The sequence below is a fragment of the Anguilla rostrata genome, chromosome 15, assembly GCF_018555375.3.
Source record: "Anguilla rostrata isolate EN2019 chromosome 15, ASM1855537v3, whole genome shotgun sequence".
NCBI classification, from domain to species: domain Eukaryota; kingdom Metazoa; phylum Chordata; class Actinopteri; order Anguilliformes; family Anguillidae; genus Anguilla; species Anguilla rostrata.
In genome coordinates this window covers 25711152-25729403 of record NC_057947.1, presented here as the reverse complement: position 1 = coordinate 25729403, position 18252 = coordinate 25711152, and the positions used below count along the sequence as shown (strand labels likewise).

At 42.7% G+C, this 18252-nt stretch overlaps 2 protein-coding genes across 8 annotated transcripts in view; one reads left to right on the top strand and one right to left on the bottom strand.

Annotated features, from left to right (window-relative positions):
• LOC135241397 (paraspeckle component 1-like) overlaps positions 1-18252 on the top strand; it is a 51486-nt gene that overhangs the window by 23499 nt on the left and 9735 nt on the right. For 2 of the 6 annotated variants that reach the window (XM_064311737.1, XM_064311735.1), the window contains one exon: positions 1449-2373. In XM_064311737.1, the coding sequence (XP_064167807.1) occupies positions 1449-1736 (288 nt within the window). In that variant the 3' untranslated portion in view covers positions 1737-2373. Of the gene's footprint in view, positions 1-1448; positions 2374-10414; positions 11606-14283; positions 14842-18252 lie in introns of those variants that run through there. The other 4 variants (XR_010325987.1, XM_064311736.1, XR_010325988.1 and 1 more) reach the window with 4 other exon arrangements.
• The window catches only part of mphosph8 (M-phase phosphoprotein 8), a 16006-nt gene continuing 9096 nt past the window's right edge, over positions 11343-18252 (bottom strand). Inside the window, exons 7-16 of one of the 2 annotated variants that reach the window (XM_064311733.1) lie at positions 17963-18085; positions 17620-17708; positions 16717-16857; positions 16469-16555; positions 15865-16019; positions 15245-15402; positions 14655-14779; positions 14136-14174; positions 13141-13224; positions 11343-12751 (exon numbers count right to left, since the gene is read on the bottom strand). In XM_064311733.1, the coding sequence (XP_064167803.1) occupies positions 12710-12751; positions 13141-13224; positions 14136-14174; positions 14655-14779; positions 15245-15402; positions 15865-16019; positions 16469-16555; positions 16717-16857; positions 17620-17708; positions 17963-18085 (1043 nt within the window). In that variant the 3' untranslated portion in view covers positions 11343-12709. The remainder of the gene's footprint in view (positions 12752-13140; positions 13225-14135; positions 14175-14654; positions 14780-15244; positions 15403-15864; positions 16020-16468; positions 16556-16716; positions 16858-17619; positions 17709-17962; positions 18086-18252) is intronic. The other variant, XM_064311734.1, reaches the window with a different exon arrangement.

Here is an 18252-nt window from a genome sequence, read left to right as displayed (position 1 = left end):
TCAGACGCACGCATGTATGCACACACACACACACACACACTCTGCCTTTGGGAAATGCAGTAATTGCCCCCCCCCCCCCCATTTAGTCTCCCCAGTTTGTACTCTCAGACTGTGTCTCTGGAGTTAGCCCGGCCCCCCTTCCACTGTGTGCGCACCACTCCCGCTTGCCAGCAACAGTACAGCTGCCCCCACCCTGCTCCTTACTGCTGTGAAACCAGAGAGCACCCCACATGCACAGAGCACATATCTCCCCTTTACATCAAAGCTCTCATAAAATCACAACATCAGCGTTGTGTGTTTTGGTTGCTGTAGCAATGCCGTAGACATGAGCAGTAGCACCGACGCAGAGCTTTAGACTTTGTCAGGGGACTGGATGATGTCACAGTGGTCCTTTGTACTTGGGCTCTGCAGCTTGTGTGCAAAATGTCCGTCTGCATCTCAGACGGACCCTACAGTGCTAAGATAGCAGAAACATTTAATTTGACTTTGATCCCTACATTTCTGCCTCGATAACTGAAATCAGGAAATGTTAATGAATGCAGACTGTGTGCATATGTGGCTTTGGTTTTCTCAACTGATCTATTTAATTTAACAGAAAATATAAAATAAAAAACAACAACAAAATTCAAGGCAATTTTCAAGGGATTCTGTTGCTTAAATGGAACCTGCATCTAATCTCTAATGATGTGTGCATACAGCAGTGCACAAGATTGCACCTTTTACTGGCCCACGCACATATTTGTCATTTCATAAGTGTGTAACACGTAGTGCCGCAGAATATTTAAAGAAGCAACAGTTGAGCGGATAGGATGTTTTTACAGTATTGTGGTCCACTAAGATTTAATTGTTGTCAAGGTCCACATTTTTAAAAAATGTTTTCACATAAGTGAAGGACATTTCAATATTGTATCTTAAACTCAATATTTGGTATGACTGGAGCATAGGGGTATGTCTTGTCCTTAAGGTACAATTGTGTTGCATACAATGAATCTAATTCTTTCTCAGTTGCATCAGATTAGAGTGACATCCTATTCATAAAGCAAAAGAAGCAATGCCTACTCCCTCACTCACTAATGTGTCTTACAGTGAAGCCCGGAGCCCCCTATATTTGCTATATTGCAGCACAGTTTTAACTGTTGTCTCTGTGACCTGTACCCCTCATGGCCCTGAGAGACGTTAGTGAATGTGGGGCGGGCCGGGCGCTGTGTCGGATCTCTAATAAAACCCCTCCTTTCTTCCTTCTCCACCGTTTGCTCCTGCCTCTCCTCGGGACTCCTCCGCCCTCGATGCTTCCCGACTGCATCGTTCGGACCAACCTGTGCTGTGTCTGTTTAAAAAAATAATAATACATAAAAAAACAAACAAACAAACAAACAAAAAAAAAACACTATCTTGTGACCATCGATCAACGGACTGGGACTGTGAACATTTAAAATGCGGCCCTGTAGCGCAGTGATAGATTCCCCCAGAGCGGTGGCCCCCCTCCTCTGGGCTCTCCCATGAGCGGCCGACCCGGACTGGAGGCCCAACAGCAGCAGCAGCAACAGCAGCAGCAGCAACAACAGCAGCAGCAGCAGCAGCCGCCGCCGCCGCAGCAGCCACAGCAGCAGCCACAGCCGCCCATGGTGGGGGCGGTTCCTGTGGGGGTGGGCGGCGGCGGGCCCGGGGGTTTTGGGAGAGGCAGCCCAGTCGGGGCCGCCTATGACGGACCCAGCAACAAACTTCGCAGATACTGAGCCCAGCGGCCTTCCCACACGTGTGCAGAACACCTCCTCTGCAGTCGCTTGCACCTCACCTCACCTCACCTCACCTCACCGTTCTTCTTTGGCTTTTATTTTTGCAAGATTTCTCTGGCTCAGTTTGGTTTGCCTAATCTGCGGATGAGCTGAGTTCAGCAGCTTAGCAGCAGAGGATGTGTTAAATGAGAAGGGATTTAAATGCAACCTGTACACAAAAAGCGATGTCAAAAGAGCTTTGATATCACTCTGCGGACATGCAGCCCAGTTTGACCCTAGATGTTCACATTTATAGCAGAACTGTAGTATTTTCCCACATTGGTAAACTGCTTATACCGTGAATGTGAAATGATTTAAATCAGCATATATCAGTAGTTATAGATTGCTGCCATGAGTATTACTTGCTTTTATAGTGCGGTGTAGTATTTCCTTTAGCTTTTCAGATTCTTGTTGGATTAGTGTCATTGAAAGCTATGAATGAGTACTTTCTTGTGTTTGTGTAGGCTTTTTAGTCTTCTAGTGTTAAACTGCATGCCTATGCCTTGTTCCTTCTGATTGCAGTTACTGGTTATATTCTTAATCATGTTGTTTTCTGAAGAATTCTGGCATCTGTAATAAAACAGAATTGAAATGCTCACCATGTGCCATGATAATTTATATTTTAGAATATATTCAATAGTGTAAGGGGGTGCTGACACGTTTTATGGGCTGTTCTTACTGCAAAATTTCAGAATTCTATTTTTTTTAGATTGTCGTAAGGCTTAGAAATGGTCATATGCTTTTGGTTTAGTTCCATATCCTTTCTCTACTTATTGAGTCCGTTAATAATCAAATAATATTTTGTTTTCTTTATTTTTGTCCCCGTGGAATTTTGGGTCTAGAATTGGATCTAAATTTCAGATAGGTGTGAAACTTGGTAAACCATGATAAGTAAGCCATCTGTAAATAGACTTAAAATTTTAAAGATTTTTTAATATGAAGTTTTTGCATGTGGATGATGATAATAATAATAATAATAATAGTAACAATAATAATTGCCTCTACCACTGACGTGTGAAATTATTTCAGAGCATTTTTTAAATTTATTACATTAATTATATTTGTTATAGAAATTCTCCAGTCCCCCAGGCAGGGCCCTCACTAGTGCAGTGAATGATGGTGACAATTCTGGGGGTCCACAGCTTAGTAATAAGATTTTTTAAAATATATATATATAAAAAGGGGGCCCATAGTAATATTCTTTCAGGGGGCCCAGAATTCCTAGTTATGCCCCTGACCCCAGGTACTTAAAACTACAGAATGACCATGAGTGTGCTTGCAAATGTTTGTTTTATGTGAAATTATGGTGTTAATTGTGATAATAATTCTGTGCGGATTAGTACATCCTAACCTCACAGTGGGAATGGGAAGTAGTACAACTTTATCTTGATATAGGAGTGAATATATAGTGTAAAATACTTCCAATATGGGCTGCTGCCTCAAATGATTCTGCCAATGAACAATATTTTGCTTATTAAGGGTCCCATTAAAAATCTGGGATGAGTCAACACCTTACATTATTTATGTGTCTGCATGGGACAGAATTGTCTAACAACATTAATCAGTGGATAGAAAAGCTTAACTGTCCGAAAGGTTTCAAGGACTTTGGTGTTTTCCTTCTAGTTTTATCCTTAATCTCCTTGCTTGGAGACATCAGCTGCAGCTGTTACTTTGGAACCTAGAAACTAGAGTGCTAATATTTTAACTAAGACAACAACCACAATGTTAACAGCAAATGAATGCCATGAAATATTATTGTTTTCACTGCTTCAGGATGACGTATGAATTGCAAGTGTTAATGTGCTGATTTTTTGGGGGGTTGGGGGGGTGGTGGTGGGGGTGGGTTGTAGTGTGGTGTTGCTGCTGTATGTAGTGCCTTCTCTGAAATGCCTTGCTGAAACTGACTACACACCTCAGACAACTAACTGAATTAAATTCACTGACTCGCTGGAAGAAAAGGGAATTTGTGTTCACCACTTTATGGGAATGGTACACAAACTTGGCCAATTACTGTGTGAAGCCTTTAGTAACAACCCCAGTGGGGACATATGGAGTTAAATTAGCCAGCATGGCTAATTTGACATGTTCTTATATACTAAATTTGCCATTTACCTAATCTACAGTATAATCAGAAATGTGATCATGTTATACATCACGTGATTTTTCAATATGTCCTTTTTTTTTTTTTTTTAATGTATGTGTGTATCCATCCTCTGCTTCCCCACCTACATGTTGATGGCTATCAAGATAATGAGTGAAAGCATCAGTAATCGAATTAAATGATAGGTAAGGTTTTGCGAACTGGTGAAAGTTTGTTTTAATTTTAATTGAAGGTGGTTCATTTCTAATTGTAGCTCATTCTAGCTGAGAGCTAAAACCTAACTTTGCACCAGGCAATCATTTTTAGCTGTGTTGGCTGACCCCAGGGTATGCTTAGCTGTCATTCGGTCTTTGCATTGCACAGTATGTATATGGGGCCATGTGTGTGCCTGTTTGTGTGTGTGTGTGTGTGTGTGTGTGTTTGTGTGTGTGTGCGTGCTAGAGCTCTTGAGCTCTATATATTGGGGGCTGATCATTCTCTATGTTTCCATCTTGTTCCCTTTTATTGTCACAAGCAGTCGCTGATGGACCAATATAGCTTAGCTTGCTGCTACATCTTTATTTTTGGTGTGTTCCTCCATGCTCTTCTGCTTTCATCTCAGGCTGCATTGCCAGCCCCAGACATGCATGTTGAGACAGGCATAGGTTTGCTTGGTTTATTTTTTACGTATTTGTAGAGGAATTTTCAACTGACTAATTTTCAACTGACCTGTAAACAGCTACAGTGCCGTGGAAAAGTATTTGCTGATTTCTTCTATTGTATTTTTGTCAAACTGAATGGTTTCAGATCTTTAGGCAAAAAGTAATATTAGTCAAACGGAACCTGAGTAAATTGAAAATTTTGTAAATAATTTCATTTATTTAATAGAAAAAAGTTTTCAAACACCCATATCACCCATGTGAAAAAAGTAATTACCCTATTTACTTGGTTGCAGCAATAACTGCAACCAAACACTTCCTAGTCTTTCACGTTAATGTGGAGGAATTTGAGCCCACTCTTCTTTGCAGAACTACTTTAATTCAGACAAATTGATATGTTTTTGAGTATGAGCTGCTCATTTCAGGTGCCACAGCTCTGTTCATGGAAAATTATCCCAAAAGACTTGGGGTTCATCCAGGTGTTTTTTTTGTTGTTTTTTTTGCAAATGTAAGACCTTGCTGCTATCCTGCAAATCCCATTTTTTGCCCAGTGTTTTTCTTATTGTGGAATAATAACCTTAGATAACAGACCTTAGCTGAGGCTAGAGGGGCCTGAAATTCTTCGGATGTTCTTCTTGGATCGTTCGTGACTTTCTGGATGACTTGTAACTGCGCCCTAGGAGAAATTTTGGCAGGCCGATCAATCATGGGAAGATTCACCACTGTTCCAAGTGTTCTCCATTTGGGGATAATTGCTCTCACTGTAGTTTGGAGGCTATCCTAGAGCCTTAGAAATGACTTTGTAGCACTTTTTTGATGGATATATTTCATTAACTTTTTTTTCTTATCTCTTCAGGAATTTCCCATCTGATCGTGGCATAGTATGCTTATAGAAACTTAGTGGTGTTAAATCTGATGTTTAGGTTTTATTTATGAGTAAAGTTTAGATTGAACAGGCCTGGCTATGTTCACTCCGCTAAATCTTGTTATCAATTAAATTTGGTTAATTGGTTGATTGAGTAACTAAGGGGCCAATTATTTCTTGCATGGGTGACGTGGGTGTTTGATAACCTTTTTGAAATAATTAAAAAAATGTGTTTTGTGTTTACTCTGTTTCCCTTTGTCTACTACTACATTTTGTCTACAGATCTGAAACCATTCAGTGACAAATATGCAATAATAGAGGAAATCAAGAATACTTTTTCACTACACTATACAGTTTTTTGTTTTTCAATTTTATTTATTTTAGCATCTCAGTAGCTATTTCACTGCATTGTAAACTATGAAATGTGTATGCCCCTTATATGGCTAGCTATCATATTAAAGCGTATCACTAACTTTGGTAGTAAACTGACCGCCTGTCATGCTGTCATTATGTGTTTAAGCTTACTGTTTTCAAGATGAATACTCATTTCCTCCTAAAATAAACACAATGAACAAGTTTATTATTTAATGTTTATTTTACTTCAGTTGTCTTGATGTAACGTAACTATTTGTGCGATTGTTAGTCATATTGATGTCATTGGTTTTTTAATTTATTTGTGACTCGATGCGGTAAAGGGGGGACATCATGCAGCTCAACTTAAAAAATATTGTCAGGTGTGATTTTGGGCAAAAATGAGAAGCGCAGATTTGGAATCTTGAAGTACTCACCTATGATTCAGCTATCATTTCCAAGTGTCACACTGAAAATATGAAAAAATGTGGACAAGAAAAGTCTGGTCAATTTAGCTGTCATTTGGCCATGTCGTTTTTGTTGATGGAAAAGCAAAGTTTACATCACGACGAAAAGCGTACCTAAAGGTAGACAGGTGTACAATAAAAGTGTTGCACATTTTAATCTTTTTGCTGTGGCTGCTACTTGCAAACATTTTACCCCGAATTGCCTATATGTTGTTGGCTAGATGGACAATAGTTGTTGGTAGGGTAAATTTTTGGCAAGTTTCGGTCTTTTCATTGGAAACCTTAATCGTTAGAAAAATATTAACTTACGCTGGCCTTATCCTTTAACAGCATGGATCGTGGAAAGCTGCTGCACTCAGTCAGGTTTCAGACATGAATTATCCACAATGCAGCAGATAGAGCAGTTGGAAGTAGTGAGTGAATTTACTTTCTTGAGATTAACAAAAGAAAAATCCACCGTAGGGTCAAACAGTGAGGAGGAAGAAGCCAGGGATTATCATTCATTATTATTCTGTTGAACTCTTGGGTCATGTACTCTCATGTTTGCATCCACACTGGTATTCATCTTGCACTCTCTTTTTTTTTTTTTTTTTTTTTTTTACAATTTAATGAATAAAAGTTTTAGCCTTCTTGGTGCTCACAGCCCATGCAACTGTTTTGACCATGCCTCCTCAGGGAAGGATTCCATCTGCAGGTTGTTTCTAGTTCATCCTGCAATATCAACCGGCCCTGGGTAAATCGCTTGCCTGTAGTCTACGTGTGAATTAGCCCCATGCTGTACAGCAGAATGCAGCTATGCGCACATGCTTATCTTGGATTTTCAAAATTTACGGAGGACGTTTCAGGGGTGGGATATTCTACAAAAATAGAGTTTAGCATGTCAAATTTTAGGGCAAAGAGGAAAAAACATTGCGTTGACAATTTTAAAGAACGAACAACTTTGTGTTTGATTACTGATACCGTGTTTTTGTATTCCTGACACTGATCAGGTGTACTAGAATGCACTGATTACGGTTCGCTCTTGTCTGCTAAGTGGTTGCAATGCAGTGTAATGATTCTGAAAAAACCATGCTAGACGATTCACTGGCACAAAAAAAAATGTTGCCTTTATGCATTCAAAGTCATATCTTCCAGATTACATCATTGGGGAACATGCAAGTTCAGAAGAAAAACTGAAAACCAATAAGTCCACATTTTTATTTGTCATTAAATAAAGACCTACATTGTGGCTTATCTTTATTTTAAGGCATTGGAAAGACATTAAATGTGCATCTCTGACTGATTTAAACTAGACTGGCACATTTCTACAGCTGTTTTTTTATTTAAAATGAGAATACATTTCAGCATGTAATGAAGGTAACTATTTGTGCAACACTTTTCTCACATTTGCAGCCCAGAGTGTTTTACAGAGATCCAAAGAACGGGGGGGGGGGGGTGTAACAAAAACAATGCATGGTAAGACCAATCAAGGACAGGAATGCCCCCTGAAAAAAAGCATTTACGTTCCACAAGTTTTTCAAGTATCCACCACAAATGAGTGTTGTCATAATGTATGCTAATTAATTAATTGGGGAAATAGCACATGAATGAGAGAACCAAATATATATTTCATATATTGCTCACTTTGCATATTAAACTGGTAAACATCTCATTTGTTTCAGTGCAATATAAAATATGTATACAGTACTTACATTAGTCATAATGCAAGGAATATTATCTTTGACTTGATGAACTCTTGATGACACTGCTTATGCCATAAAGCAGACCTTTGTCTTTGGTCAGTATCACCAGTTTTCTACTAAGACTTAATATTGTACTCTTTATTTTATTAGCAGCATGTTAAAAGCCACAGAACTTGGGTTTGTTAATATAGTACTCAGCCTCTTATCTTAACAAATTCAGGCTTCACGCTGCTTGAACATTTTCCTGAATTTTTAACCATAATATAATCATAGCTTTCATATTTTCCTTAGCAGCACAGGAGAGTTGTGGTGAAGATTACATGTCACTGATAACATTTTTATTCTGCGATGATTAAATTGTGAAAACGTTTCACTTCATGTATCCAGCACTGTGTACCAACCGAATCTCTGCTTTTGTTCCATATGAGAGTTTCGTTCCTTTGGTGTAATATAACATTCCCAGATGTCTTTTTGCCAGATGTGATTTCCCATGGAATTACTGATGTGCGTCACCTCGCTTGGAAATTTTATCCTGGTATTCTGTACAGCAGGTCAATTCTTCTCCACTACAGGTGAAACTCCTTGGTGGTGGGTAAACATTTTCTCTACCATTGAAAATTTAAAGAAACTAGAAATTGGTGCCTTAAAGGTCCATGTTGAGAAATGTGTTATTTTAGTTGCAGCAGCAGTAACTAATATTTGAAATATCTTCCAGGTAAAGCTGATCCTGAGAGTGAGGGAAATTCACAGAATCTTTAAAGGCACCTGTGCCTGTTTGGGATTTGGCTTATCAACCTATGGGTGCAGCTCATATGACACTGACCGCAGTTGTTCCGTTGTCAGCATCTTGTTCATTAAAACATTTCAATAACATGGTAATACTTAATACTGAATTAGGAAAATGATATAATGAAATTGTTTTGTATAATATTTACATTCTACAGAATGCCATTCTACAATGCAGTACTATTTATTTTTATGTATTGTGTAATATTCCAACAAAAACTATTTCTATCTATTGCTCTGCAGTTCATTATGGTCATTGAAGTCCATATAGGTCAAGGCTGCATACCCATGAAAGGTCTGAAAATCCTACTTTCTCATCATCAGGTTCATGTGATCAGCTTTACCTTTCTGATAAAATTGAGAAGCTTGTGCTTCAGGAACTTGTTTGGCTTCTTATGTTTGTTGCAAAGTTAAATACTTTAGGTGAACATTGAGTATGTAGTGTTAGAAATCAACAGTGGCTACAGGTCTCCAGTCTTTGCAGTAGGCTCATGTAAATTATTAACATTGAGGAAAATCAGGGTTGCACCTTTAAGCTGAATCAGGTGGACAGCGAGCTTATGATTTTACTTTTATAAAACTCATCTGGAGTATTACAAAAGTTATACTCCAGATACTCCTCATTTACAATGTTAACCTGGAATATTAACAATGTAAATTAGGCTAGTAAGTCTTGCAACCTCTCCTTGTTTATCCATTCGGACCATTGCCAATGTTCAGGTAACAGAGGATCGATTCATTTTATACTAAATACAGGTGAAACAAAAGGATGAGCTGTCCCAGAGGATGCATGCATTAATAACCGTGAAAGGCGGTGGAACCTCCTTCAACCCTGATGTTTTTAAACTCAACATCCTGAGTAGTGGCTTTTCTGTGGAATAACTGCATTGCATTTTTCAAACAAATTTTTATGCACAACTTTCCAGCAAAAGCCACGGCCTTGGTGCCACATCCGCTCAGTGCGAGAGGCTTCTGCCAGAGATTCTGTCAAGGCAGGACATGTGGCTCAGGCCTATTTCTGGGATTCATGCAAATCGGGTGTCAGAACAGGCTTAGGTGAACCAAAGGCCATCGAGCATTGCACTTTTATGTGTTCGCCAGTCTAAAGGTTTCTTTCTTAAGAAGCAGTGTGCCACGTGGCAGAAAGTGTGCTTAATGTACTGGATAAATCAGAATGACAGAATACATTTTCATATTATGGGCTTGTGCAGTTAAGCAACAATGATGATTCCTCATGAGTGACTTGCAACCTTGATCTAGGAAGACACCAGTGATGTGACTGCTTGCTGTGAGTGAGAGTGAGACAGCCTCTTAAATGGATTTAGAACAGATATACTCTAGTATGTGTGGTTCCTCAGCTTCTCTCCTCTCTCTGGCTCTCTGACCTCTAGTTTCCTTCACTCTGAAGTACCCATGTACCCCATCACATTTGTGAACTTTATATGAGTTTTATCTCTTTGTTACTGTTGGAATATTGGAAATCAGTTTGGCTGTGTGTAAATTACAATGCACCAGCGTATATAGTTTGGCGAGTTGATGTAAACTCATGTTCTGGCATTTTTTGGCCTTATTCCTGTGGTTAACCCTTCACTGACTCCATGAGAGCGTGAGATTTGGTTCAAAACTGGTTTCTTCCTTCTTGAGTTGGTTCCCAGCATGCACTGGGAGAGTGTTTGTCTTGCTGTTCTGTGTTTGAGGCCTGTTTTTTTGGTTCCATGTTTTTAGCGCGTTTTTTCTCTTTTTTTACAGGTGTTCTCTGGGATGCTGAGGACAGCGGCGATGTTACCTGTTTTGCTTCAGATGAGTGGTGAGGACCCTGACCTCAGCTTCCGTGTACATAGCTTACATTTTTCACACTCGGTAAATTTAAGCATTTTTTTAATAAACTGGAAAAAGTACATGCCCTAGTAATTCCATTTTAAAACATACATAAAATATAAATCTTGATATTCATTATTAAACCCAGTCTCCTGAGATATGGAGCTCACCTTAAGCACCTAGAGGTAAACTTGGTGTAGTGATTGAATTACACTGTAAATATAGGTCTACTCTTCCTGCCTCTCGCCCGCTGCATGCTGGGATAGGCTCCAGCACCTTCCATGACACTGACCAGGAATAAGTGGGAATAGGTAATGGAAGGTTATAGGTCTACACTTCAGTGATTCTGCTCAGCCTGCCCCCCTTGTGTCCAGGTTCCATTTCATTGTGCTTCTTTCCTATTGGACATGAAGCACCAGACAGACACTGGGCTCACATGTGGTTCTTTGCCTGTCAGCCGTCTGCGGCTTCTAGTGTTGAAATAAAAATGTAGGACAGTGAAGCTAGGCTGACGTGCAGAAGGCTGCCCATGGGCATTATATTGCAAATACAGCAGGTGAAACGCACCCTTCCGATCCATCCATCTGTTCGGCCATCAGACAGAACAGAAGCAGGTAAGTGCCCCCCTACATACCGTACTCCACCTTCAGTTAAAACTGATTTGCATTGTTTATGGTTTCTCATTAAACATTTTCCAAAAAACTACTTTCAGAGCTTGGTGCTTTATTATGAAAGTGAGTGAAGGTGAAGGTGTGGCTGAGGTGAAGCAAGGCTGGTGTGAATGATTTGGCTTTTTCATGCACTGGGAGGAAACGCATCAGCCCTGTGTATGACATTCACGGCCAGGAGACATGCAATATGGAGGTTGGTAATGGCTTTAATGTATGTTTAACAAAACTAAACTGTAAAACACGCCTAGGGTTCTTTTTACATTGATAAAAAGAAAATATTTTCATGAAAAGATACACTATATACATCCGTTACAGAACAGGAAATGGACCCCCAGTTATCAGAGGACTATGAAGGTAGTGGGGTCTGGACCCATAAGCAAAGTGCCATAATATGTCCAGTTAAAGGACCTGCACAGTGAATACTTATGCATTCCCTTACACAAATAAATATATTTTTTTATAAGTTGATGCTTATCTGGACTCAAGCTCTCTCTGCCTGCTGGTGCCACACTATACAGCAACAATTGTCAGACGTTGAAGTCTTTTTTTACAGTTGGAAAGTATCAATGTCAAATTTGCGGCAGGTGTTATGATATGCCCTTGTTTAATTTGGTTTTAAAATACTTTATAGGCCATAGGTATCCAGCGTTCAAACAAAACCTGATCTGGATCACCAGACAGGTCTGCACGGCCGTGAATATTAACAGTGTCCCGATTCTAACAGTGCTACCAAAATGGAGATGCTACTTTTCCATCAGTCAAACCATTTGCTGTAAATTACATAGTATTCTCACTTCATCCTCTCACGGCAACATGAAATGCATGAACTTAACCTGCCTCCTATGAGGTCTTATTCCCTAGAACATTCTGAACAAAAAATCTAGCCGTTACCTAACTTTAACCAAAATATAAAAATTAGCAAAATGCTTAAAGGCAAACTGCTGAGTGAATTTGTGGCGTGAGAACCTGGTCCGGAGGGCCGCCGCCTGGCCTGGTGTGTGCAGACAGACAGACAGACGGACTGACAGCTGCCTGCAGTTACTCGTCTCCACACAGCCTGCGTCTCTCGGACCAAAGGGAGACCGTGTGAAAAGAGCCGGTAACTCTGAGGTAATAAATAATAAAAGACCAATCATCAGGACCCACACAACTGGCCTTTTGACAATAAAGAGTCCCCAGTTTGAACAGTCCCGCCATCTTCAGCTGACTACCCTGAGAATGATGGCTTCTTTTTATCTTGCGCGGTTCGCAAGGAGCAAAGGAAACTCAAACCAACTCAAACCATGTTTCACGGTTCTCTCTGGGGAAAGGCAGCTCCCAACAGAACGCACAATACGTCCGTGACCTTTGAAAAATTGGTCACAGTCCCAAATGCATCCTGGTGTCGCGCTTCACCTTTGGTGTTCTAGAATGTGGTCGCTGTCCTCGCTGGAGAAACGGACGTGGCACCTGTGACTCGTCTGTGCTCTTTGGCAGAAGTCCTCCTGCAGGGTTTGGACCCCCCCCCCCGTGCTCGGGCTGGGCCGAACGTGACCTTTGACCTGAGGGCTGCGCATCACTGCACCTGTACTCTGTACGCGCAGATCAGCAGCTTGACCTGCGGGAGTGCACCAGATTAATGAAATGGCACGCTGCGCGAAAGCACTCGTTTAAAGAGAACTGAAGACAAGCTCGCGTCACACAGCAGTAACCCTAGAAGCTGGGTGACCAGTTCTGCCTGTTGCATTATTGTAGGTGGATTTGAAATAACAGCAGTGTTCTCAACTTCAACTGAATAATCTTTCAATCTGTAACAAAGCCATTGGCTTAAATTGATTCATGCTCTGCTTTATCTCTCTGAACAGCAGGTTCAGTGTTGTAGGACTCCATTGCTTTCAGTTACCTGTAGTGATTGTTACATTAGCATTAGAATGTTCAGTCAAGAGCATTCAGATCTGAACAAACTGACCAATGGCAGCCAGCATCTAGCCCCATCCGCTCTCTCACCTTGGCGGTCGGGGACTCTGCCAGTCGTATGAAGAGCTTATTGGTACCCGGCACAGGGCTGAAGGAGTAGATGAAGTGGCTGTCCTGTCGGTAGAAACAGGGCTCACATGACTCATCAGAAACAGGCTGTAATTCGAGTAAAAGGCTTTAAATACCATCTAAATACAGTGCTGGTTACTACAGTAGTTTAGTTTATCCATAGCAATTTTAAAAGGAAGCATCTTTCCCACCTCTTGATCAAAAGTGCCTGTGATCCTGTAGCCGTATTACAGGGGACCTGCAATGGATCCCCGCTTCTGCTCTTAGCTTACCTCACTAAGGCTGCTGTAAGATCTCTCTCTGCTCTTGGCTTACCTCACTAAGGCTGCTGTAAGATCTCTCTCTGCTCTTAGCTTACCTCACTAAGGCTGCTGTAAGATCTCTCTGTGCTCTTAGCTTACCTCACTAAGGCTGCTGTAAGATCTCTCTCTGCTCTTGGCTTACCTCACTAAGGCTGCTGTAAGATCTCTCTCTGCTCTTAGCTTACCTCACTAAGGCTGCTGTAAGATCTCTCTCTGCTCTTAGCTTACCTCACTAAGGCTGCTGTAAGATCTCTCTCTGCTCTTAGCTTACCTCACTAAGGCTGCTGTAAGATCTCTCTGCTCTTAGCTTACCTCACTAAGGCTGCTGTAAGATCTCTCTGCTCTTAGCTTACCTCACTAAGGCTGCTGTAAGATCTCTCTCTGCTCTTGGCTTACCTCACTAAGGCTGCTGTAACATCTCTCTCTGCTCTTGGCTTACCTCACTAAGGCTGCTGTAAGATCTCTCTCTGCTCTTAGCTTACCTCACTAAGGCTGCTGTAAGATCTCTTTCTGCTCTTAGCTTACCTCACTAAGGCTGCTGTAAAATCTCTCTCTGCTCTTGGCTTACCTCACTAAGGCTGCTGTAAGATCTCTCTCTGCTCTTAGCTTACCTCACTAAGGCTGCTGTAAGATCTCTCTCTGCTCTTAGCTTACCTCACTAAGGCTGCTGTGAGGTCCCTGGCTGACCTGCCCCTGTTGAAACAAAGGCGACTAACTCAGAAGCTGCGCTCATCTTTAGCCTCCCTCTCTCCACTCCCCTGGAGCTGCATTACTGGAGTGGGTGAGCATGGTATTTTTACAGGTTTCTCTTCACTGAAGACAGAAGGAAAAGTAACAGACTGAAACCCACTACTTTCCATCTGAGCAACCATTCACCTCTAAGGTCTGCTGCGATGACTTTGACTTGTAAATGGATGGCGATCGTGGGATGAATGACAGCAATATGTGTCAGATACAACACGTGTTCCTTCTGTAAGCGAAATAACTTGGAGATGTAGCATCCTCCACCTAAAGGCCTGTACACCTTTTCAACCCCATCTGTGTATTACACACGATATCATCGTATTTAGAACGGTAGTTCTCCCTCTGGGTTGCCCTGCTACACTGAGTGCTATCACCATAGATTGAGCTTAGCCGAGACCCCAGGCCTGGCTCCTGAGCCCCCGTGCGTACCAGGAAGATTGGCAGCTGGAACTTGTCGTTGAGCACCACGGCGTGGACACTGCAGGGTCCGCACAGCCTCGCCGTGATCTCGCTCAGGAAGTTGGCGTGGAAGACGAAGAGGAGAATCCCCGACCCTGCCGGAGAGAGAGACGAGACTCAGCAGCTCGCTCCAGCTTGGGATGAAGCCGTTGGGAAGGTAAGTGTAATATTGTGCAAGCGTCAGCCGCTAACTGGCAGAACCTGCCCGGTCTGTTTATGCACGGCGTTGTGCTAGCTCCACACCGTGCCAGCACTGCAGCAAGCTTTACCAGTGATTCACTATACGCTGCGTGTGGGATCTTAAAACACTGCATTTCCAAGGACAGCTCCACATTCTGCACCGTGGTGGTAGTGGTGGTACTAATGACATCCTCAGCAATGCTTGCAATGCGTTCAGAATTAGCCTAACATAAACGTCAAACAGGCCTTCAGAAATTTGTGTATGTGGGGTTGTGTGGATATGTGCATGCGTGAGTGTGTGTGTACGTGTGCGTTTGTGAGTGTATATACGGGTGTGCAATTGTGTTTTTGTGTATGTGCGCGTGTGAAAGCTCTCGTACCCTCCACGGGGCTGTGTGGGGGTGGTTTGTAGTTGAACTCCAGGGAGAAGTCGGGACCCTCGCAGAGTCGGTGGCAGGCCAGGGGGAAGACAGGCTCCAGCAGGGCCAGCCGGGTCTCGAAGTAGGCCCGGATGGTCTCCTCCGCCACACTGGAAAGCCTGCGTGTGCCCAGGACAGGGCTCAGGGTCACTTGTCACACAGTCCTGTTCACCAGGTCTGGGCTCAGTTCCACTTCAAAGTTAGCCCGCAATTTGACGCTCACACTTGCATTTGACGTCAAAGAAGACTGCTTGCAATCTCGACCAAAAGGTATACCTCTATAGACTATCCAATTGAGCATTTCAGGTTATCAGCACAGAGAAATCTACTCTAGTCATTCCAGTACAAAAGAAAACACTTCCAAAATTACACACTTGCTCTTTAACCCTTGGCAGAAATTTTATTAATTAATTAATTAAGTCAGTGTTCTAGAACAACATTGTTTTCAATTACCAGTAGTGACTGTTACATCAGTATTAGAATGTTCAGTGAAGGATTCCGGGTATAGACTCCGTTATCAAACCCTGGAGGAAAATAACCTTCAGTAAACCATGCAGCGAGGTCACGTGGCATGGACTCACAGGGTCATGTGGTCCTTGACGTGGTCGTAGACGATCACATTGTTGCTGAGCTTGGCGAAATGCAGGGCGTTGTTCTGGTGCTTGGACAGGATGTTGCAGTCGGCCCCCTGCTCCAGCAGGAGGCGCACCACGTCCGCATTCCCCCGCTTGCAGGCCTGAAAACACAGCCGTCGTTAGGGGCACAGCACGAGGACGCCTGCTCTTTAGCAGGACGCATACGCACAGGGACAGGCTCTCAGGGGGCATAACCAGTCTTTCAATAGGCTCCTTTGGGTCACATGACAATTCAGCTCATGTTTTACACTCCTGCTTAGTATCAAGTCTGACAGAAATGGTGGACGAATCAATGTGATTCGGTGTTCTCTTACTTTCTTCCCAACAACCCCTCAGCTCACCTGCTATGGCACATCCCTTCATCCAGTGATGTATGAAGGCAGAAAACAGGATGTGACACATGGGTAGGCCTCACATCTGTGAGTACATGTTTATCTTTGGCTTCCCAGTGCCAGTATTTTATATGCTCAAGCTCAGCGCTTTCAGGCTTTAATCAGCAGACGGTGTGTTGAGCAATGAAATGACATGCATTTCCCATGATGCTCCTCACCTTCATGAGGGCTGTCTCACCGCCCAGTGTCTGCGCATTGAGGTAGGCCCCTGCCTCCAGGAGAATGGCCACGGTCGACAGGAAGTTCTGCCACACAGGACCGCACAGGTTAGAGTGACTGCTCAAGCGCACGCATGTATGCGCGCACACAGGATAACTGAGATTAGGGGGGAACTGCACACAGGATCACACACAGGTTGGAGAGAAACTGCATGCACACACGCACGCACGCACCCCTGCTGCAGTACCTTCTCAGCCGCGTGCATGAGCGCGGTGGTGCCGTTCTTCTGCCGGCCGTTGACCTTCACGCCCCTCCTGATCAGCAGCCGCAGGATGTCGTCCTGCCCTCCCGCGGCTGCCAGCATGGTCAGCGACATCCCGCTCGAGTCCTGCAGGGGGCGCACCCGTCACATCAGCAACACCTCGTGCAGTGCCGCAGTCTACACTAACATAAGGCTAAGCAGAGTCTGCGCAGCTGTGAACCTCACCAGGACACCGACAGAGGGGCTAACAAAAGGTAAAGGTACATTCCTGTATCATTTTTCTTTACTCATACCTGACGCAATAGTGCACAACCAAACGCCAGAGGCCATGTTAAATGCTTCTGGGAAGAGAAAACATCAGTGACATCCATTGGGTGCTCATAAAACTGACAATAATCAGCAAGGCCTTGCAGCTTCCATGTGACTGAAAAAGCAAGTCACATGATCACATAGAAGCTCTACGACCTTGCTGCTGATTGGCTGTCTTATCAACACTAAATAGATATCAGTGATAAAGTTTTTTCAGACACATTTCACATGGCCTCTTACATTTCTCTGTTTACTATTGCATGAGGTAAGATTAAAGAAAAAACGACATGCCCCACGGTGGCAGTTGTTCTTATTACACTTAAAAAGACTACGATTCGATACATTGTGCAGGTCTATGGATGGTCAGTTAAATCTGCTACTGGTTTCACAGCACACTGAATAACTATGCAGGGCCAACAATGTTCAGAACCAAATTACATTTAGCTATACAACTTTAATATGTAGTTTAGTTTAGGATCAGTGTTAAATAGCAGCCTGTGCACAGCCTCCATATCTCTTGTGTAACCCATAAATACGATACACAGCTGGGCTTCTGGGCCAACGGAACTGAGGCTTTACCTCCTGGTCCAGATTGTAGTCCTCTTTAGAGCTGAGTGCAAGTTTTACTGCCAGGTAGTCTCCACTTTTGACTGCATCCCGGAGTTCACCTGGATGAAACGGTGAGAGAGATTTGTCAGTGGTGACACTCTTAACCACAATTGGCTACAAATTAGTAATTATTCAGCACTTTCCGTCACACAGCATGGAATCATTACACGACAGTCAACAAAAAAAACGGCCTGATATGATGCATCTCTGAGAGGCTCACTAGAAGGTGTACTTGGTGTGTGTGTGTGTGTGTACCTTAAAAATGATCAAAGTTGTGGACTTTGCGGCAAGTTTGAGTCAGACAGAAACTCACTTGGAGATAAGGCTACGGCAGATAGAATCTCATCATCTCCGTTCAGGTGTTTCTGGAAGTCCTCCAGGGTCATCCAGTCCAGTTTGAGATCTACCCCGATGTTCAGAGGCGTTTGGCCCCTGTCTGCCCAACAGAGTACGTACCACATGAATCATTACATTAGGCTACGCTGTAGGCGCTCACCCTCATCTCGGCAGATTTACTTCCCTTTAGAATCTCTTTACTGGAGTAACAGAAGCTCTTTAGTAATACAGTGTCTCACTGGACACAATAACCCAACCTAAACACAT